Source organism: Camelus dromedarius, chromosome 28 (assembly GCF_036321535.1).
Source record: "Camelus dromedarius isolate mCamDro1 chromosome 28, mCamDro1.pat, whole genome shotgun sequence".
Lineage (NCBI taxonomy): Eukaryota > Metazoa > Chordata > Mammalia > Artiodactyla > Camelidae > Camelus > Camelus dromedarius.
Window position 1 is genome coordinate 15,648,761 of NC_087463.1, and position 23,050 is coordinate 15,671,810.

General features: G+C 46.7%; 1 protein-coding gene across 2 annotated transcripts in view; it reads right to left on the minus strand.

Moving 5' to 3' along the window:
* Positions 1 to 23,050, minus strand: part of CCBE1 (collagen and calcium binding EGF domains 1) — a 176,577-nt gene that overhangs the window by 14,483 nt on the left and 139,044 nt on the right. For both annotated transcript variants that reach the window (XR_004133380.2, XM_031441813.2), the window contains exons 3-6: positions 13,742 to 13,794; positions 11,212 to 11,346; positions 8,823 to 8,975; positions 1,856 to 1,959 (exon numbers count right to left, since the gene is read on the minus strand). Coding sequence is in view for 1 of the 2 variants with exons in the window: in XM_031441813.2 (XP_031297673.1) it covers positions 1,856 to 1,959; positions 8,823 to 8,975; positions 11,212 to 11,346; positions 13,742 to 13,794 (445 nt within the window). In the remaining variant the exon portion in view is untranslated. The remainder of the gene's footprint in view (positions 1 to 1,855; positions 1,960 to 8,822; positions 8,976 to 11,211; positions 11,347 to 13,741; positions 13,795 to 23,050) is intronic.

Sequence of the window (23,050 nt, forward strand, 5' to 3'; positions counted from 1 at the left end):
TAAAACGTTGCAGGGGAGCTTGGGATTTGCAGATACAAACATTACTATATATAAAATAGATCAACAGCGAGGTCTTACTGTAGAGCACAGGGAACTATATTCAATACTTTGTAATATGCTATAATGAAAAAGAATACAAAAAATATATACACATGTATTAATGAATCACTATGCTGTACACCAGAAATTAGCACAACACTGTAAATCGACTATATTTCAATTAAAAAAAAAAAAACAACACTGCAGGGAGGTTAAGGGAAATCCAGATGATTTAGTAACTGAATTTCTGAGCTAGCAAGACTGAGCAGCACCGACCTTCAAGGCCGTTCAGGCTGCTAAGAGCTTCCCCAGAGCTTTTGGATTATTGACTGTCCAGAGAAGAACACTGAGGACAGTGTTAGGCCTTGAGACGTTAATCAACTGCCTCCCCCAGGCCCTACTCCTCTGGCCTGTGAAATGCAAACTTCTTCCATGAACCTTTTTTTTTTTTTTTTTTTTTTTTTGGATTTCCTCAATAAGTATTAGTACTGATCCAAGTTCACCCTGAGGATGTCTGTGTGGGATGCACAATTCACAACTGTGTCTATGCTGCCACACGCACAAGGTTTTCAGCCTGGTCTCCCTGTTGGATCACAAAGCAGGATTTACACATCATATATAAATGTGTATGTGTGTGTGGCATATAGATGTATACATATGGCATATATATATGGGATATATATGCCTCCGTTGAAGTTGATAGATTGTCACCACCCATGCACAAAGGTCTGCAAAATCATTTCTCTTCTCAGCCCACGACCTCTGGTTTCTCTGAGCTCTGGATCTCATCAGGGGCTGCCTGCATGTGTGTTGAACATGGAAAAGCAGTACTGTCTTATGCTTATCCTTCTGCCCTTTACAACAACTAGATGCCAAAGTTAAACAGATGATACACACCTCTTTGATGTATTAAGAGCCCTGAGTGAAAGCCATTTAATAAACATACCAGCAAGTTTATGTCTTACCAACCTAAGAGCAATTTCTGAGTTGCTGACAGACTGGTGAATTCACTGACCTTAGTTATAATAAACACCATCAACCTGGGTCCAGGACGGTTTTTCAAGATTTCAGGTCACTAGTCCATCAGAGGGGCATTACTCACAGCACAACATTACTAGAAATCTGATACTCTGTCAGGCACGCCTTTGCAAGGGCCATGGGAGCCTCTGAGAGCGGGCGTCACTCCTCACCCTCAGTGACACGAGGTATCCAAGCAGCTGCTTTCCAAGATGCGTGGAACCCAGACAAAGCAGAGGCCATAACTTTCTTTTAAAACAGAGGTACCAGGGATTGAACCCAGGACCTCGTGCATGCTAAGCACGCACTCTACCACTGAGCTACACCTCCCTCCACCCCAAGCCATAACTCTTAAAGGTGAAAGATAAAGCCACTACAGAAATTCATCACCAGCTACAGAAGTTTATAAAGATGTTGTCTATTGAAGGAACATAGACAAATTGTTCCACTCTATTCAGAATCATGTAAGTCACGTAAGGGCCATGTGTTTAAGTAGTTATTTTACAAAAAGTCACACCAGTCACGGCCTATCCTCTCTACCGCTTTGTCACGTGCCCCTTACCTGGCCATGTTTTAATAGTAACCTAATTGATTCCGCCTTCCTTGTTCTGCTGACCTTTAGATGGTCAGCTCTGAGGCTGGGTGGATGACGCATCTCAGTCCAAACCGAGTCGGCACTGACCTCAGTGCACGCTCCACGAGGCCTTGGGTGACATTTTCTTACTGTTTCTGACGTTTCTCCACTTCATCCCCATCAAGGCCTGATCTCCTGCGAGGCGCTCGCCTGCCTGGCACGTACCTTCTGCTTCAGCTGCAGCACCGTCTGCTTCATCTGGTGAAACTCCTTGCACGTGGCACAGCAGGTGCCGGCTCTCACCGCCGTGTCTGCCTTCTCGTCGTGCCCTGAGAGAGGGGACAGGCTCAGGTCTGTCTGGGGCCTGGAGGACACCCAGACCCAGGGAGACAGCATCGGGAAGCGCCATCCCCGGGGCAGGCCGGCCGAGGCTGAACCGTGTCCGGGACGAGGGCTGGCGACTTGACTGCAGCGTGCCCAGGTCACTGGGGAGCTGGGGAGGGGCCCCCCCGCTCCACTCTGGCCTCAGCTGTTTCCACTTAGGCCCCAAGTCTTCCTTTCATGTGGGGAAACATGAGCCCTGTCTTTTTATGAAGAGGCAGAATCTATCAACCAGATACGACTTACACTCCCCTCCAAGGGCCAACGTTCACGTGCCATAAATTACTCGCTCGTCAAACCCAGGCAATGGGACTTCTGGGCACAGAGCTCACCACGCTGGTTTTTAGCACCTCTGCTAATCCAGCTGTTCAGAGGAAGCACAGCCAGGTCAGGCGGGGTCACAGATTGGGGCTGGACACCGACCACCGAGGAGCTGTAAAGCCAGCTGGACACGCCCACTGGGGCCCCATGGAACCACCACTGGGAAGGGTCCCAATGCCATCTCACAGAGCACCAGGAGCTCCATGGGCTTTTTGTAAAATGGTACTCGGTTGAAGAATGGGTGCGTTAAATGGTGACATGACCAGTAACCACACGACCTTCATTGTACTGGCACCTAAATGGGCCACATCAGCCTGTGCAGTGGGGACACAAGACAGCTGAGGTCATTTGCTACCGATGAGGAGGTGCAGACACCCCGGGTCTCTGTCCAAGGTAGCGGTGTGCATGCGATATGGGCTGAGAGTGAGTCTGAGGGGGAGGGGGAGGGGGAGTTTGGTCTGGTGGGGCAGGCCAGCCTGACACCCAGGCAAGTGTCAACTCTCCTGGCTTAGAAGCTCTTTGGTATTGGGCCAGATGTGCTTGTGTGACAGGTAATAACCAGTAGGATCTCCAAGTAGCCAGGGACAGTCCAGCGATGCCTCTCCAAGTCATTTCTTATGCTTCTTGGCCCACATGCCTTTCTTCTCACTGTCCTCCCCTCTGGGAAGCCCACTCCACTGTCTCCATTTGTGGACTCCCACCACCCATCAAGACCCAGTTCAAGTGTTCCACAAAGCCCACCCTGTCCACCCCCACACAACCGTAACACTGGAATAGTAATTCCTCTGTGCAGCAGCAACATGGGGGTATCCGTTCTCAGATACTTCTCAATGGAGATCCTCTCCACTAATGATGTGGTCATGTGTCCCTGACCGAGATCATGTTAAGGGAGGGATCTCTTAACATTGGGCTCCAACAGGTTCAGATTTTAAAGGTGCAGTACTATGGATTAGCCACAGGGGGGCGTGGAGCTCTAATTTTTTCTGACGTTGAGCCGGCTACACATGCTAAGCATTGGAAAGAGAATTCCTGAGATACCATATTAGTAATATTTAACAAGCTTGGAAAAACTGAAGAATGTTCTCAACATATTTCATATGGGCAGAGTCACCAAGTGCACTGGGTTTTAAAAGTTGATTGTGCAGATCTGTGTGCCCTGATGGCAGTTCTCAACCTTGGCGGCACACGGAAACCACTGGGGAAAGGAAGGCGGCTGCGTTTAAAAATCCCACTGCCCGTGCTGCGCCCCGCTCAGCTGGGGGTCACCACAAGGGAACAGTATCAGCCTTTCTTAAAGCTCCCCAGGTTGAGAATGGTTAATCTGTGGATTAGTGGAGCACAAAAGTTATAAGAAACACCTGGCCATCTCTGTAATAATGATGTTGGGGATCACGGGTCACTTTATCAGAAAGTAAACAAAAGTTGAAAAATAGAGGCAGGCAAGCTAATTAACTCTGGAGCCAACATGTCCTTAATTTGTCTCCTCATCGGTGCTACAGACGCCCTGGGGTGACCACACTGGCTCCACACAAACTTGGAAAGAGAAAAAAAATCAAAGTGATCGAGTGTGCCTTTCATGCCTACTACCGGATGGCTTGTGTCACCACGCCCATGGGTGCACGGCCACCTTTCAAGGCCACCCCCCTCGACCTTCCACTGGCTTCCCAAGCAATGAGCTGAAGCTGTGTTTGACTTTAAATTCCTCTGACAATAACATTGCAGACACTGGGCAATGCAAAGGTTTAAAAAATAAAAAAAGGAAAGGAAGATTTAGATCACATGTGTTTATACTCAATAATCACTCTCTCCTTTAAAAAATGACAGTGATGAAATATTGGGCTTATTAATTAGTCCAAAACAGCTGAAACTGCTTATCTTGCCTTGGATGTTCCAGATACTTCTGAGCTGAATCTCTGGATGTTAATTATTCATCTTTTAGACACTGGAGGGGAAGTTCTTGATTTAGAAGGTGTTGAGGCTGGGCATGCCTTTGAGCTTTGGCACTTGCAAATGCCGAAGGACAAAGAAACGAAAACCGCACAGGGATTCACGGGGCTGGTAGGGCTTTCCCTGCTTTACTGATGCTCAGTCGCACCAAATTGTGAAAAAGACCTGCAATGGTTAAAGGGTCTTCAGAGCTCATCTAGTCCATCTAGTCCCTCATGTCCACAGAGGAGGAAACTGAGGCTCAGAGAGCTGCCCAGTGACACCCAGCCAGTTAAGACTGAAGCAGCTCTGGCTAACAGCTCCCCTCGCAACTTTCAAGCCAAGGAAACTTCCACTGCATCGCAGTCGTCAAAGAGATGAGTCCAAGACACTTGCTTTCTGCTGCCCAAACCATCAAAACCAGCCCCTCCCACCCCAACCCCAATCAATCCCAGGGTGACAGAGCAGGATCTTATGGGGTCTTCTGGGGACAGACTCCTCCCCCATATCCTCTACTGTAGCTCCTCTCCGAAGTACCTATGTCAAGAGTGACCATCTGGTACTTGTAACTGCTTACCTGTACGGTAGTTTAAATGGCTTTTCTTGTGTTCTTGCTGACCAGGTCTGGACTGGAGAGAAGGGGGATTGGGTGGCCCGTATGGGGACCATGCATCGTGCCTTCATTTTGCTCCTGACACCTCTGAAACTGCAGTTGGGTTATTTTGTGCATCTTATTCATAACTCACCCCAACTACTTACGTCTGCAGTTATTTTTAGCCCCTTATGGTTTCTTTGTATTCTGTTGCACTGCAGAGAGGTTCCAGGCCTCAACCTGCCTAAAATGCCAGAAGCATTTATCAGCCTGACTTTAAACCGCACAAGTTTTTCTCTGGAGTTCTTTTCCATAGGCCCCTTTCCTAAGCACCCTTTGTTCTCAGCACAGGAATATTAGGAGAGTCCCAAACCGGAGGTGAATGTCATGCCCAGCAGAGGGAAGGGGGCCACTGCATCCAAAAACAAGAATGACTTTGCAATGATTTGTTACCCTGTATATTATCTCTTGAACTCTTACTTATAACCACCCCTGCCTCCACCTGCCTTCTCTCCTCAGCAGGCTCACAGTCCTGAGGCCACTAGCCCACTGTGACCTCCTTTTCCTGGGCAAAGAAATGAAGTTGCCTTTTCTGCTTCATACAGAACTCTGTCCTTGAGTCTCAATTCAGTAAGCAGGGTCCGAAGGCCAAGTCTGAGCAACAACATCACTTGAGTAATGATTCTAATGTTCAGGGCATAGAACGTGCCTGTCTTTTCTCATAATTTTCATTATGTATGAATTACTCCCCTTGGTCCTTGCCCCCTGATGTCATTGGTTACCAGTGTTGGAATGTTTTTCTTAGTAAAGCACTAAAACCAAATGCTAGTCCTCAGTGCCCACATGGTGAACTCAGCAGAGACTAGTCACTGAGTATTAAATACTGAGAAATTCTTTTAGAATGCTGCTGCTGCGGGTGGGCAGTATGATACAGCAGACAGCGGTACTGTTTGGATGCTGTGAGATTTGGAGGAGGAGGGAGGACAAAGAGGAAAGAATTCAAAGCCTAGGCTAATATGTGCAGTGAGCTTTGTGTTACAGTACAGCTCAGCAGTATAACCACCAGGCAGTTCTAACAGATTAAACAGGAGGACATGTCCCATTTAGATCACCACAATCAGAACAGACTGTCTCTCTGTAGGGCAGAATGGGAGCGTATCGGCCTGTTTTCATTTATGAGATGCTCTGTAGTCTGTGGCCAACAGTTCTCCTCTGGACTTCGGCTGCTTCATCTGGCGATGACACCATCCTTGCTGAATGTTGATCAGATGACCTATCAAGTTCGGGGCCCCAGGGCTCAGCTCTTTGATGCGCATGAGTTAGAATTTCCCAAACTGTGTTTTTCAGGACACCATCATCTGTGAGGTGTTCAGAAGTGTTTGAGAAAATAATTTTGGGAAGTGTAAGTTTAACCAAAATTAACTTCTTTGGCGACAATCTCATAGGTTTTTAACATACTCACATCATGAATCCTTAAGAAGTGGGTGCAGTAATGCATTCTCCCCAAACATCTGAACACAGAACCTTCCAAACAAAGAAAGGCTTATTAACACTTCCCAGGACCCCAAAGTCCTACAGAAGACAATGTGGGAAAACACTGTAATTAGTGGCTGATAAAAGACGTCTTTAAATGAAACAGTAGATAAAGTGCAGAACAAATTAATGCTCAGAGCTTTTACTGACTTCAGCCTTGGAGGTGAAGCTGGGCATCACTTTAATACTGCTCTTCATCTCTTGTCCTGAAACTTTCTGTGCGCTTGAAAATTTTTTTAAGAAGTATAATTCATCTCTCAGGAAAGGGATCAGAAATGTGGTCCCAGGGCTGACTCAGCACCAAGTGATGGCTTATTTCAAAGCTGCCGTGAGAACTTCCCACGCCCCAGCGCTTGGGTTGGGCCCCTCTCTGGACCCTCACTGCCCAAGAGCGAGGCAGGCAGTGAGCGCCTCCCACCAAGACCCACCTGTCACTGCCTCCGGCTCGGACCCTTCCTGGGGTACCACACAACAGGCAAGGGGACTCTAGAGGGATGAGGTCAGAGAACCTAGGAGTGACTTCAAGAGGTGGAGGCCGCTGGAGACCAAAGAACAAGTCGATTCCGCCTGTAAAATCTTCCCCTAGGCTCTGGAAATTCCATCAGACTCCTCTGGTCTCTGCGAGTTAAGGTCGGGTCTCTGGGCAGATGACTGCCCAGCCGGGCGGGAGGTGCTCACGGGTGGGCCAGCTCCTCTTACTTGGAGACGCTCACCACTCAGTCCCACCCTGATGCTCATCAGCGTCGCTGCCGCCTCCGATGGCTCCCTCCACCCTGACTTGCTCAAGGCTGCCCTTCACACCTACATAAACGAGGTGTCACCTGAATGGAAATCGGAGGCCGAAGCACAACAGGGTGACCGGGTTGAGGACCCCTCAGCCCAAGCCCAGCAGCTCCCGAGCTCAGAGCCCAGCTGGAAATCCAACCCCAAGACGAAAAGCTCAAAATCTGCTTTCTTCTTGCTAATTCTCGTCAGCCCCCACATTAATGTATCAGCAGCTAAAAGGCTGCGCCTCGTTTTCCAGTGAAATTCTTCCTTCCCACAAAGGTCAGAAGCCAAGAGGTAAGATACACTTCCCACTTCTCCCCGCCCCCAACCCTGCCCATTGTGGGACAAAAGCAAAGTGATTTTAACTTTGAATAATCATCAAGTGGCCTGAAAACATTTTTTCTCCATCAACCCTGATGCCAAAAAGACAGTTTACCCCTGCTTTAAGCATTTCTGGGCGCTCAGGCTCCACACGCTTCCGGCTTCCCAAAGTGTCACGCCAAGCCCTGGGACTCACTCCAATGATTCCCAAATTGGCCAGTCCTGAGCTGGCTCCAAGTAGACATTTTGTATGACTTCATATGTATGGTGGCTTCTTTGTGACTCAACCAATGTTCTTCAGGATTTGTTTTGTAGTTTTTCCACATAAGACAGCTGGTTTCCAGCTGTTTGCTGTCCTTGCTGAGGGCCACCGCCTGCCACCCTTTCCTGCATGTCAGGCTGCACGGAAGGATCCCTGTCTCCCAAGTGCCCAACAGTTCTGGGCTTCCATCTCCCAGCATTTCTTGGTACGTATGACTTGCCCTAGGAGCTCCCTCCCCACCCAGAGATGGCCCAGGCCCAGCCAACCTCTCCCAACAGACGGCGTTCCTGCCACTCAGAGCAGAGTAGGGCCCTGCGCTCGGGAAGGTGACAGCAGCTCCCTGGCCTGCAGGGGCTGGATACAGGCATGCAGAGGCCCCTTCCGCACTCCCTGCCTCCCACCTCTCCACACTTGAATGAAACAATGACCTAACATTCAGGCTGATCACACCCCTAAGTGATCAGTTGCATCTGGTCAAAATAATGTTCATCAGCTTCTCCAGCTCTGGGAAGAAAGGCCTGCTTTCACAAGTTCTCCAGTGTGGACTGGGCTTGTTAAATACAATACAAGTGAACGACTACTAAAAGCTTCCAAACACTCTCAATTTTTGTTTTCATCGCATCATGAACCAAATAACAGCTCACGGGCAGGCACGGGGCGCCTGGCTCTCTGTTCAGCAGCGCTGATGTGGACTGCGCCTCGTGTGGGAATGCTTCCTGTTTTTATTTAGCTCATTCTCTTTAAGACAACACAGTGTTTCTGGCCTCATCTCTGCTCCTCCAAGTTTGGTCTCAGCTGGTAGCTAAGTTCTACTGCTTCTTCCAGGAGCATACCACCTCCGTGTAGTGGAGGGCTTCCCCAAGGACACCAGCAGCTCACAACCGCTGCTGCTCCCAGACGTCACGCCCACCAGGGCTCTAGGGGTGAAACCCTATTTCCCACCTGTCTCTCATCCAAGTCCCACCCACCAGTCATCATGAATGCCCCTTCCTGCCAATTGCTTCCTGAGAAGCCCCGGTGGGTTCCCAGGCGCCCGCCCGCCCATCCATCCATCCAGTTAGGGGGATGACTCTGCTTGCCCCACTCACCAGTGTCGCTGGGGTATTTGTCTCCCTCGGTGCACGTCCTGCCGTCGTCCTCCTGGACGTAGCCCTCCCGGCACTCACAGCGGTAGCTGCCCAAGGTGTTGACGCAGATGTGGGCACACAGCGTCTCATTACTAGTGGCACACTCGTCGATATCTGGGTTTGAACCAAATGCAGAGAGAATGCTCAGCCAGTTTCGGCAAAATCGCTTCCAACACAACAGGCGACCTCAGGCTTGGCCCTTCTGTTAATGTCTGCAAAGGACACGCTCCCAGACCTCTGTCACTGAAGCTGGGAATAAAGTAGGCATCTAGAAATGTGGGCCATCCAGGACCGGAGCACTTCAGGTAGGGTCACCATGGTTACCAACTGATCAGTGATTGGGTTCTCGGTTGTGGCTCTGCTGCCACCAAGTCATGTGCCTTGATGCAGGCGCTGCTGCCTCCAGAGTTCTTACTACAGAACCTGGTAACGAAGCCCACCCAAAATACTTTGCTGGGCTCCTTGGAAGAGAAAATGAGGTAATAGATGGCAGCACATTGTGAAAAAGTACTATCCTAGACATGATTTTCTGCCGAGATCCTAACGGCTGAGGGTTTTTATGTTCCTTTCAGTGATTGTAGGCCTCTAACAGCACGATGGTGACCTAACGCCACCAGGAATGGCTCCTTCCCGGGTAGGAGATGTGATGGGAAAAGGCACTTCTGATAAAAGAAAACAGTCAGAATGGGTCTAATGGAGAGAGCTTTCCTCAGGAAATTTCAGCCTCATCTGTGACCTAAATGGACCCCTCATGAGCAGTGGAAATGAGCCATGAGACCATCAAACAAGGAACCAGTAAGAGTCCATGTCAACTGTGCACACTTAGGATTTGCTTCCCTACTGGATGGGGTGGAAACAAAACCGTTTCCCAGCAGGGGGAGAGAGAGAGGCCCAAACCCGTTTCCTGTTCCCTGGCTGAAGACACGGGTGGCAGCAGCGACCACAACTCAGACTGGGCACGTGTGGCTGGAGAACAGAGCGCCCCCTGTGCTCCAGGACACCGACAACGTCCCAGCCACTCCCTGCACAAGCTGCCCAGGCCCTGGGGGTGCGGAGTGGCACGTGATCATCCCGATGGTCCCCTGGCAGTTTGTACTGTGTCACCCGCAGGCTAAGATTTCACAGCTGGAACCTCTTCTGCAATTCCTCAAGCTGCCCACCTCTGTCCACATGCCCCGGCCCTACACCTAGTGCGAGGCTGCCTCTACCGCCTGAAGGAGGGGGGGACAAGGCCGAAAGGAGAGAGCAATAGATGGAACTCTTTGCTGAATGCTAGTGTCGCTGACCCCCGAGGCCCCAAGTGAAACAAACCGGGTACCGGAGCTACCACAGCTGAAATAAGAGCCCTGGTGCCTGACACCTCAGACTGTGGTGCAGACGGGCGCACCCCACCCTCTGTAGGAGAGCCCATGGGTCCCCCTCTATTCCCTTGGTCTCGATGCCATTCCTTGTCAATGTCAGGGGGAGGGCACCGTCCCAGGTGCCTCGGGGGAGAGGCCAGGAGACTTGACGTCTAGAGCTTCTCCAGAGCCCTCTGGGGTCAGGGGGGTGCTCACCACAGCTCGTTCATTTCCCACCTGTGTCCCTCTGTGTTCCCCTGAGTTCACCCTCCAGCTGACACTTCACTGCACATTTGTGATTTCCGCATCCTCCACCCTCAAGAGTCTGGAGGGGAAGCCAGGAACCTTTCTTTCTTTTTTTTTTTTTGAAGCAAGAAGCCAGGATATTTCTGAGACAGGTTAGGCCCCAGGAGACAGAGACCCTAAACCTGCCTCAGAAAACCAAGGAGTGCAGGGATGGGAGCCCGTGGGTATGGGGGGACGGAACAAGCTGGTGGCGCTGGTGGCGATGGGTGGTGCTGGTTTTGCCCGGCTGCAAAACCCGGCTGCAGCCCCGGTGGCTGGCCTCAGCTTCCTGAGTCACTTCCAACCCGCCTGCCAAGTGGACACCTCCTCTTCTCAGTCTCTTTTCCAAGTCGTCTTTGGAGAGAATGCTTCCTCTTGCTTCGCTCTTCCTGCATTTTCACACTCCCGCCCACTTACTCTGCTTTCACTGGTAACTGCTCCCGTTCTCCTGCTCTTGCATCTCACTGCCAATCACCTATCGGACTGCTACCCACGCCCTGAAGAATCCCTTGGCCGTCGTTTTTAAAATAATCATGGTGAAAGGTAGCGATCCTTAGGGTAATACCGACCCAGCTCCATCCAACAAGTATCAGGACGGAAAGGGAAGAATCAAAGACCAAAGTGGCTCCTGAGAGCTGGTTCCCCTGAGGAAGAACGTTCAACAGAAGCATCAGAATGTGGCTCCCTCCTCAGGAGCTGGGAAGTAAGGCGCCTCGCCTACGCACCCAGGCAGTACGGCTTCTCCCGCTTCCGGTGCCTCTCCCGGTCATAGCGGTACCCCGGGTAACACGTGCACAGCACTCGGCCGAAGTTATCCGTGCACTGCTGTTCGCACGGAGCCTCGGCACACACGTCATAATCTGTAAAAGAAAAGTGTGAGCTCATAGCAAACACAGTCACTAGATGGGGGCAGGGGTCACCCAGCCCCGGAAGGGAACAGACTTTCTGGGCTGCACTCTGCTGAAGGGGAACTGTGGTGTGACCAGCTATGTTTAGAGGCGATCAAGTCTTCAGGGCACGGGGCGTCTTCCTGGAGTGGTAAGATGAGTGACAGTGCTGAGCTGAGCATCTCAATGGTTAAAAGCAAATATCACTTGTAATTTTCCCCACCTTGGTTCCCTCATCAAACTTTGGTCTTTTCACTCATCCAGAGAGCAAAGATGCTTTTGACAGCCAGACTCTGTGGCAGCATCACCAGGGGAACTGTTTCCTCTTTTTACTACCAGTTGCTGCAGAGACAGGGAATTCCTTCCCGCTGAATACCAAAGAACAGCCAGCCCTTGTGATGGGCGCTGGCATCATAACATGAGAGCAGGGGTTCTGGAGTGGGGCATGGAGGCTGGAAGTCAGGCAGGTTGGGAGGAGTGTGAAGAGAGGCTGATGTCTGTGTGTTGTGGGCGTGCAGACGGGTGGGGGTTGGGGTTGGGGTGTTGATTCTGCATGCTGAGAAGCGGTTAGGTAAGGTTGAATGGCTAGACATCTTGTTCCAGCCTTGAGCCTATGCAAATTGGGGTGGGTGCTTGACTGTTCGTCAAGAACCAGGGCATCTCCTCTTTTCCCAGCCCTTACAAACAAATTGATATGTAATGAGTCTCTGAAGGGGCTCTGGCCGTAAGTCAGAAGCTCGGGCTGAACGCTGACTTCCAGACTAGATCCAGCATCTCATTCATCACGGCACTATCTTCCCCAGGTGCTGACAGATAAACTATCCTTGGACATGGAGAGAGCCTGACCTCACTCACTCTGCCACATATGAAGGTGGAGTGAGTGGGCTGTCAGCCCCCGATGTGGGTGGGGTCAGCGAGACAAGGACCACGCCAATCTCATGACGACCTGGAAGGCGGCCCTTGCTAAATTCTCCTCCCCACAGATGGGACCCCAGGCCTGCTTCGCCTGTGTGGTCCCTGCTCAAGCGTCTTTCTCCAGCTACACATCACCTCTAGACAGCAGCTCTGCACTCTTTTTGCTCAAGGGCAAGGTCTCGGCCGTGACTGGCTGTGGGCTGCCCTGCTCGGCCAGCTGTGCTTTTTCTCTGTTCTTCTGGATTTACTTGCCTTTTGTGACCCGTCCCCCTGCCCTCCAACACACCTTTTTCCCCACCCACTCTGTGGGTTTCTGGAGGAAGCAAGGTTAGCGACTCGATTCAGCCTTCCATTTTGCCTGCCTCTACGGTCTTGTGAGCCACTTTCTTAAAATAAATCTGTTTCTCTGGAGAATCATGACTAACACATCACCTTTTCTGAAATCCTACATGTATATTTTGCCTTCTTGGGTAACAGAACCCTTTCTGATTAAAGATATCTTTAGCCATAAACACAAACACGCACTGACTTTTTCCCACGAGGAAAACAAATCAACTGTAAAAAGCGTTCTAGTGAAAAGCCACAGAACAGAGTTAGTCACGGCAAAGCAGCTTCCAACACTTGGGACCACTTTTCCTGGAAACACTCAGCTCTAAGTTACATTAATCCTAGGCGCTGATATCTCACTCAGGGGGAGGGAGCCTGGTTTCAGGCCTAGATGTTTGAAACCACTGTACGTAGCATCTAAAGAAACTAGTATGTGGTATCTATGTAATGTGTTTTTCATCAGGCTGGGCAAGGTCTTTAACTGGGATCTAAAACGGATGGGCCTAAACTTAATTTCCTTTCAGTATCTGCTAAATTGAAATATCAAGGATTCAGCTGGTAACTGAGAAAAGCTGGCTTATAAAAGAACATCATTATTTTGAACTTTGTGGGTTTTTTCCCCCCAAAAAGCTCTCACAGAGTTGGCTGGCGGTGAGAAATTCTGTCTGGGAGAGACCCACATAAGCCACCCTAAGCGGAGTAATTTTCTAACCAACTTTTTTCCTAAATTCGCTTTCTCAGAGTCGACAGCCATGGTTTAACAAACTCTTCTGTCCTTTGCAAAGAGAGCAGTAAGCCAGGATTCATTTACTTCTGACTGATGAAGAAATGGTTGTCCAGGAGATAATGCAAGGTAATTAGCTTGGCTGGGCTCCAGGTCCTCTAGAGAGACCTGGCTTCGTGGCTGACAGTGAAGTAAACTTTCATGTTGCCTCCTCACCTCTGCCCAGCCTGGGACCGCCATGTGTAATCAAATTGGCATTAGAAGAATTTAATGCCAAAAAAAAAGAGAAATTACACATGCATGCACAGATACCACGTGCGTTCTGCGAACATCTGAACTTTATAGACCTCTAGTAATTAGTCACAAATCAGGCGAGAAGATACAATCATCTGTGTTACATACCTTCTGGGATGCACTGTCCAAGGACAAACTTATATCCTTTGCAGCACTTCTTCCTAAGAGACAAACAAAAGCGCATTTTAGATGTGATGTGTTTCAGTTACTGGCTTTGAATGAGATAACTTGTGCCCAGGAAGAACTAAGGCATGAAGGGAAGTCAGGATGGAGTGTTCACAAGGGAATCTGAGATAAGGAAAAATCCCAGTATAACACGACCACTTTCCCCCACCTAACAGATGGCATTGACCCTTTGAGTCCTGTGAAGTGAATTAACTCTGAGACTCCAAGACATTTTTATTAGATGATTAGAGACTTACAAGATTTAAGTATGAAAAGGACCTTTGAAGCTGGCCAGGCCCCTCAACCTACAGGCTAAAGGTTTAAATGACTTGCTAATTATAATAATATTAGTATGATTAGTAAATGATTTATAATTATAATAATTAGGAAGCTAATTATTATCAAACCTGGGACTGGGACCCAGGCATTCCAACTCTCATTCAAGCGTCTCTTTTTTTTTTTTAAATACCTGTACCACATAAGGTACCTAAATATACCTAAATTAATTGAATTTTAAAAGCAGCTAACAGGCAACTCCTAACATAAACATCCCAGACTTATGTCTCTGCCCAAGAAATGGTGCAATCAGTTCAAAATGCTGATCTCCACTGGAAAGATCACATCTCTGGTATAGAGTTGAGACCTCCTGACAGACCAGCCCCTCTGCAGATAATGAGTATAAATTGGACAGAATGGAAGCAAACAAGTACCTCATGATTCTGGAGAGTAAATAAAAGCAGACAGATTTAGGAGGAGAGTTGAAATTTTCAACGAGGGACCAACAGAGGGTAAATTTCCAGCTTTTGAGGGCTTTATCCGGAGAGCAGATCACAGTTGCCATGTGGAAACTAAAAGTCTGAGGGAAAATCTGCAGTATTTCCTGACCTGATCACACAGAGGACAAAGCCTTGGCATCCAGAGCCACGAGAAACTGAAGAGGAATCCAGGAAGCAGAGTATGAGAGAAGACGACCCACTTCTGTGCATCATCTCTGCCCAAGTCTCTGGTAACCCCTGTGTGCTAAGAGCAGACCCAAAATGTCTCAGCTAAAGACAAAAGAGATTGAATGAAGACTTGCGCTGCCACTCCTACAGGGCAGTTTTCACCTCTTGTCTAATCAAGCTAGCAGTCTGCTAAAAGAAAAAACATCAACAGTCTTTGGATGAATATACCAGGATCCAGCATCTCCTCAACATAACACGTATAAATGTGACCCACTCTCAAGGGAGAAGACAACCAACGGTGCCACCTCTGAGATAACCCCGAGGCTGGAATTATCAGACAAACTTTCAAGCAGCTGTTATAACTATGTTGAATGATACAAAGGAAAATATACTTGTAATGAATGAAAAAGTAGGTAATCTCAGTTCTCCATCTGCCCAGCCTCCGTCATTTTTCTCTTCCCTCTGTCCCAGCTGGCTTCTAAGTAACCTTCCCACTTCCATCATCAGTGTCTGTTAGTTCAGAGGCTAAGAATTAACCATGGTCCTGTGAATCTGCAAGTCTCAAGAACATACCCCAAGATATTTTGAGTTGACTACAATGGTTAAACTACCATTAAAAAAACCTTTTTCTTTGTAACTGTAAAAGAAATCAGATTATGGTTATTCCCATTGCAGTGTCATTCTGACTCATTTGCATGTGGATATGATTTCTAGGTGGAATAGAAAGAGTAAGTTAAGTACTATCTACCAGCTAGGAATTGCATATCACCCGCAACCTATCATGCCTCCAGTGTTAACACATCATTTGTACGTATGAATCAGAGGCACAAACCACTGATTTGGAAAATCAGGCATTATCTGTGTCCTAAAGCAAGTCCCCACTTTTGTCAAATGTTAGAACCTTCACCGAGGTTAGACAAGGACTTCTGTCTCTTTAAGAAGAATCTGACACAACTAAATGCATTTTTCCTATCACATCTTAGTAAAAATTAATTTAACAGTTATTTTCTACTTTTGCAAGTTAGTATAATCTAACTGTATTATTGGTCAATTCCATATTTGTGAACTGGTCTGCTAGGTGAATTACCACTTATAGGAGAAATGTAAGCAATCTCTTCCCCAAACTTTGAAATTTTATAATATTTTCATTAAATATTTTAACACAACTTGTAAACATCAGAACACTTCTGATGCCCAGTTGTGTTCTGTAATACCACCGCGCCTCGTTCCTCCCTGCAGCGTCTCCTGTGTGGCCCAGATGCGGTAGATAATCCTATTTCAAAAGCAAAATAAGTGGGCTTCCATTATACAAACAGTGGCATTTGGAATATTCCCAAAGCAGACGTAAGTGAAACAGCTAAGTCCCCCCCGGCAAAGGATACATTTGCCTACTTGTACTTTTCCACTCGATACAAATCATTTTGAATCTTTTATCCACCTATTTTTACATTAAAAGAAAATATATGTGTATATGTAATTTACTGATATGAACAATCTGTGGCCATGTCCAGAGTCTTCCCACTAGACATAATTTCCCAATATCTCCAATTCAATTATAATTTTACATGACAAGAGAAGCCCAAGGGGTGTATTTATATTATTAGAAGTAGCAGCAGTAATAGAGATAGAAGACCTACCTTTACATTTTATGAAATAAACTCTGCCTAGTTTCCCACGGCTTAAGAAAGTCCAAGTTTCTAACAACCAAAAAAGAAAGTTGGCTTAACAGAGTGCTCATTGAAATTTCACGGTTATTACTTACTGTTAAAGACTTGAGGCTGTGCCTACAAAAAACTCTAAGAGGAAGAACAGTGCGCTATATGATCTAAACCTCCAGTGATTCATGAGAAAGCTGGATGGAGGGGAAAACATGTGTTTTTGATACTCACATCTCAATATAACACCACATTTAAACATATGGTTCTATTTGTTCCTACTTAAATGACACATCTAAGGTACAGCCTCTGAGGTGTTCTGTGGCATTTTAAAGTTCATGCAAATGGTAAAATCCTTATAATCTCTCTCTCAACGTCTAAGACATTAAACTTGGGCACTCTGACCTTTTTGAGCATTTCAAGGGTTTGGGGCCTTCCACACAGTGGAGCTAGAAGTCACCTGTCACTTGCCTTTTTGTGAAATTAAATGATAATGGGTGATTTGATATGCTTTCAAAAGGCTACGGAAAATCTGAGCTTCAGGATGGACATGCTTCATTTAAATACCTGCTTAGCTAAGAATTAACTTCCCCTTAGCTGTTTTTTCTCAGCTGCATCACTAACACCATCTTCCGCTCGAGGGAAGGAGGTCTGAGATGCCACTGTACCCTCCCGCTTCCCCAGAGCGCCTGGGAATACAGCATTATTCTGCACGTTAAACACTCATCAGTCATAAACCACCACTTAAAATAAACAGTGAAATATTCCAAAGCATAAAAAAACAAACACTGGCTGGACATGTTATGCACTTTCAAAGATTACTTACAACATAATTCACATATAACGAAGTGGAGCCAAAGTGAAATCTCCTTGTTAGGCAAGCCTGGACACTTATTAGATCTAACTACAAACATGGCTGTGTAGTTTTTATCTTTTAGAAAAACAAACTAAGATGGGAAAAGCTCATGCAGATTCAGGGGAGGAGGTCCTTCTTAATATGCTTCACGTGTCCTAGCTTGGGTTTTCCAAGTGCAAAGGCTGTTCTCATTTCTTGGCAAGGGGAAGTGGTGATGAGATGGTTGCTACACTGAAAGGGCGACATCTGGTAATCAGGAAAGTCTGCGGAGGTTTCCCCTGGGTGCCCCTGAGTATTAACACGCATAAAAAAATCATAAATAAAAATAGTGCAGCCAGAAATATATCCCACCAACCAAGTGTGTGTCAAAGCTTTGGAAGGAACAACTCCATTGGGAGAATGAAGATAAGGGAGAGATCAGCATCCAGCTGTCTGCTGTGAGTTACCAGATCCTAGAAAAGAATTTTTTTTAAAAAAACAACTGCCTACGGAATTCAAGGGCTAGAAGAAGGCACCTTGGAAGGGCAAGTGAGCTAGCAGACAAGAAACATCTCAGCAGCTGCTCCAACGCAACAGCAAATGCCCCTAAGAGGCACCTGGGGCTTCCTGTGCATAGCTGCCTGGACATGCACCAGATAGGACAGATTTTTCAAAACATGAGAAAAACGGCACTTCTTAGAGTCTTTAGAGTTCTTGGTACCAAGCTAGATGGTGTCAAGCAAACCTGGTTTACAGTTCTGGCTCTGCCCTCGGGATGGGCCTTGGGCTCATTTCTAAAAACTTGCTGAGCGTGATTCTTTGTGGATAAAACATGAATGATGTTATTTGCTTTAGAGGATTATCACGAGGATTACAGATAATAAAATCGAGGTACTCAGCACCGGGCCTGGTTTGGGGTCAGACCAGTGTCCTAAGCTGCGGCTTTAGGAACCCAGCAAGAACACAGCAAAAGTAACTCCTCCCGGATGCTTTCATCTCGTGACATTTCTTTCCTCCACTTATTTCACAGCAGACGCTGTCTCTTCTTCCAAACACAAAAGAGAAGGGGGAGGGAGGGGAGGAAGCAGGGAGGGAGAGAAACTTTGGATTTCGAGAGGACAGAAAAGTAATATTTTTGTCATTATCTTCTTTTAAAAGTTAACACCAAATGGGGAGGAGAAAAAGAAATAAAAATGCAAGCTCTTATCCCTTGGGTTTAGGAGATCTAACTCTGCACCACAATACAGTCTTTCCTCAGCATCCGAGATCGGCTCCCGGAGCCCCCATAGACCCAAATCCACGCAAGTTCAAGTCTCTTATGTGAACTGGCGTAGTACAAAGAATACAGTCATGTCAATAAATATTTACTGAAAAAAATATCCACATACTAAGTGGACCTGTGCAGCTCAAACGCATGTTGTTCAAGGGTCAACTGAATATGAACGTGGCCCATGGATGGGAAATGATTTCACAGAGTGGAGTGACTTCAAACCTAAGTGCCTCCAGCGGAGGTTGCCATGGAGAAGCCAGCCAGCCCACCCTGCAGGACCTCAGTAAGCTGTAGAAACTGGAGACCACAGATACTGAGGAAAATGGAGGCCAGAAGACAGCAAGATGACTTGAAAGTCTGCTGAGAAGCTCGACTCCCCGTTCCCACCCGAAACCCAAGAAGTCAGCCTGATGGACAAGAGGCAGAAGGCATGTTCTTTTGGAAAACTATACCCAGGAAGTTCAAGACTGGGACACCAAGTCAGAGGACCAAGGAGAACCTACCCATGAGTAGATAATCCTGTCCAGGCACAGAGAGTTTCCAAATGTTTTTTAAAAAACCCTTTCAATTTAATATTTCATTTCAAGACAATGAAGCCCTTCTAGTGATGGCTTCTAAAGGCAAATGGTCGGTAGCTTCCTTGCATCTTCAACCGGTCAGTCCGAAACGAAGACAAAGCACAGAGTCAATCTGTATCGTGTATTCTGACCAGTCCAATCACGCTGCGGTATGCCCGAGAAGGGAGTCCAAGAGGAACTTTTGCCAGGAAAAAAAGCACAGATCGTGAATCCCTCGAGGCTAATATTAAAGGCTTGAAGAAAGTCCACCTTGGATTTTTTGGTAAAGCTCCTCAGAGCGAGGAAGCTCTCCTCTCTTCCTTTAAACCTTTTCCCCCTGCCAACACTTTTACTGAGCTTTGCGTGACTGTGTGAGCTACTAGAATTCCTTTTACATCAGATGACCTGAGAACCGAACCCAGTAAAATGACTCACCTCTCATCTAGGCATGCTTGGTTCCGGCCCTTTAACCAGAAAGTGACTCTCCCAGGCAAACAGAATAATACGTTTATGACAGCTTCAGCAAGCTAACAAACCAACCCAAAACAAACTGATTTATTCATCTACACATAAGCCGTTACTGCCCAGTCTCAAGGACAATATTAAGAGAATCCTATGGAGTATGTTAGGTATAACCTGCTCCTATGTGCACAATTACTGGTGGTCAAAATCAAATGAGGAAAACAGTATAGTGGTTCCTCAAAAAAAATCAATGATCTAGCAATTCCATTTCTGTACCCCAAAGAACTGAACACAGACAAATAGATATTTGATCATTGCACCATCTTTCACAATAGCTAAAGGTATAAACAACCCACATGTCCATGGACAGATGACTGGATAAACACAATGTGGTATAGCTACACAATGGAATATTTTTCATCCTTGAAAAGGAAGAAAATTCCGACACAGGCTACAGATGGGTAGAAACTGTCAGTATGGAAAGATGGGAAAGTTCTGGAGATTGCATGGTGGTGATTGTTGCACAACAATGTGAATGTACTTCATGTTACTGAACTACACACCTAAAATTTACCATTTTAACCATTTTTATGTTATAGCTACTTTCCCAAACATACACAGAAAGATCCAATGAGGAAGAAACACTGTTGAAGTTATCCCTCTAACCATTAACATGGCCATGGTATTATCTGGGTTTAACTGTGTGAATTACAGACAAAAAAATTTCAAAGTGTATATGAAAAGGTTATTCTTACATGGAGCTAAGGGAACAACCCAAAGGTATGTATCCCCCTGCATGCTGCAAGTGAAAATTTATTCAAACATTCATCATGCACCTGCTCCAAAGGCAGAATAGCTGGTGGTTAGGACCCTTGCCTCAGAGATGTACCTCCCAGGCTTGAATCTAGGCTCTGATGCTTTCCAGCTGTGGGGCCTTAGCCAAGCGACTTAAAAGTCACTCTAACTTGATTTCCTTATGGGAGAGTAATGGTACCCACCTCACTGGTGTGGTACCCACTTCACTGGCATGGTGGGAGGAGTCAATGAGTTAAGATGCATATAGAGCTTAGGATAGGGCTGGCATACATTAAGTCCAACAGAAAATACAGAAAGAAGTGTGGTTTTCCCGCTGTGTCTCTGCTCTGATGGCCATCTTCAAGGACCCTGGAGAGTCGCAGAGGAGGGAGTACATGGTTACGTGGGGACAAGACGGGGCTGAGAACACGTGCAGTCACCTTCACGTGATGCTCCTGCCAGCGCCTCCCCATCTCCCTGGCACATCAGTGTTCCTCAGACTCACAGGGTCAAGGATCTCAGCAGAGGGCTGCCTGGAGTCCAGGAAGATTTTAGAGATAAGAACCTGAGATTGGTTAACCTCTTCTTTGCAACTATGCCGACGCTAGACACCCCCAGCTCCCTTCTCACACATTTTTTCCCTCCTTCTTTGCCTCCTCAAATAACTTTTCTACCTCTTTTACCCTCGTTGTCTTGTTTGCTGGCTGCCTTTCCCCTAATTTAAATGAGAAGTTGATCACTTCTGAAACATAAGAAAATACTGTGATAAATGGGAAAAAGGAGTTTGGTATTAATCTTTGTAAAAATCAAAATAAAACGAAATAAAGCTTAGGTTGGGTGTTCATGGTTCTTTTCATGTGGGTGAGATAAAAGAGGCCCCTCACGTTCTTTTTTTGTGTTTTCTGATTTTTCTCTAATGAGCTGGTATTGATTTTGTAATAAGAGAAAATAAAACAATAAAAGAAAGGAGTCTTTAGGGATTTTTAGGATGGTTTGGTACATTTCTAATGTCAGACTTCACAGTAGTTTCAGAAACTTGTGGTTTTGAAAATTGGTTAAGGAGTCATGTTCACGAGACTGCTTAAGCATATAAGCACCAGGCATGACTCGCTTAACCCAGAAACCGAGTTTATTATATTATGGATAAACTGAAGCGACCAGGCTTCAACTCAACTGCTTTTGACCAAGTCACCTGGAACCAATATACAGTACTTATTAAGGAACTGCTTTAGGGATTTAGTGTATTATTTAATAGTATGTTCGTTCTTCCTTTTTTTAACCTCAAATAACTGGTTTAATAGACGTTTGCCTTAGACAGGATTTTAATGGAACGATTTTACCCATTTGTGGGACACATTTAAACCAATGCCTGTCTGGTCACATTTACTCTCATGGCTGCTAATTTTCAGAGACACTGATAGCTGTGCATCTTGTCCTAGTCTGTGGGTCACTGCCCATGGACAGAGCATGGAAAGCAGAGATTGTTTCTTGCAGTCACGTGGTTCACCATATGCAGTGACATGGTAGGACCCAAAGCCCGGGTCATTAATTTATTTTTGTTCTATTCTTAACTCTCTAAAAGCGTTCTAGGAGCACCTGAATGGTTATCAGTAATATGTTACGGTGGCATTCATCGAGAAAACCTATCTTTGCCAAGGCTGTCCCGGAAGTTTCCCGATGGCTCCGCCCACTCTAGGCTTTCCCTGCAGCTCAGCCATAGTTTCCTCACTCCTCCATATTTACTCATTTATAGAAGTACAGTTGATTAACAATGTTACATTATGTATAACATAGTGATCCAATATTTTTAACAGATTATACTCCATTTATTATACTCCATAATTTATTATAAAATATCAACCTTATTTCTGAATGAATTTAACAGAACGGAAACACATCCTTCTCTTTTTCAAAGAGTGGATCCAGCCTCGGGGGTTCAGCTCTCACCTCTCTGTTCGTGACACTAAACTGCAGGCTTCTGGGTATCCTCACTACCTTCATTTTGCCTGCTGGTATTTTCTACATTTTCTGTAATTATCAGATATTACTTTTGAGGTGAGGAACCATTATATTTTAAAACTAATAGAAAATATTAACCTCCCACTGCCAAGGTGGAACAGAACAGCATCCCGGATGGAGCCAGATCTCAAAGGCAAATAACTAACAACCTGGTTTTCAAAGTTGTCTTCTGTTTTTTTCTCTAGCAAATGCCCCAAATTACCCACGACAGCTGCATTTTCAGAAAATCATTGCTGAGGCAGAGACAGCTAGCTGTTCCTCCTCATCTACTCTCTTTTTTCTATTGTTACAAAAATTCAAATTATAGCTGAGCACGTAGCCGCCCATAATAAAGGGGCCGTTTCCCAGCCTCTCATCCCCCAGGTACGGCCTTGTGAGTGAGCCTGGACGACGGGATGTGAGTAGCCATGGTGTGTGTAGCTCTCAGGTGCCACCCGTAAGTGGAAGGGGCGCACCCCCACCCCGCACACCCCACAAGTGGGAGCGTGACCATGGTGGTGAGCCGTCTTGGACAGCGAGATAACACCTCGGCAACAGGTGGATCAACATACAGTGAGGTGAGCGCGTGGTGCTGTCCACCCACCATATGAACTAAGGATGCCCGAACAGTTTTGTGCAAGAGGAACAAACTTCCATCTTGTTTAAGCCACTATTTCTGGTTTCAGTTACAGGAGCCTAACACCCATTCCCTCCAAGGCTAAAATGACTGATGGAA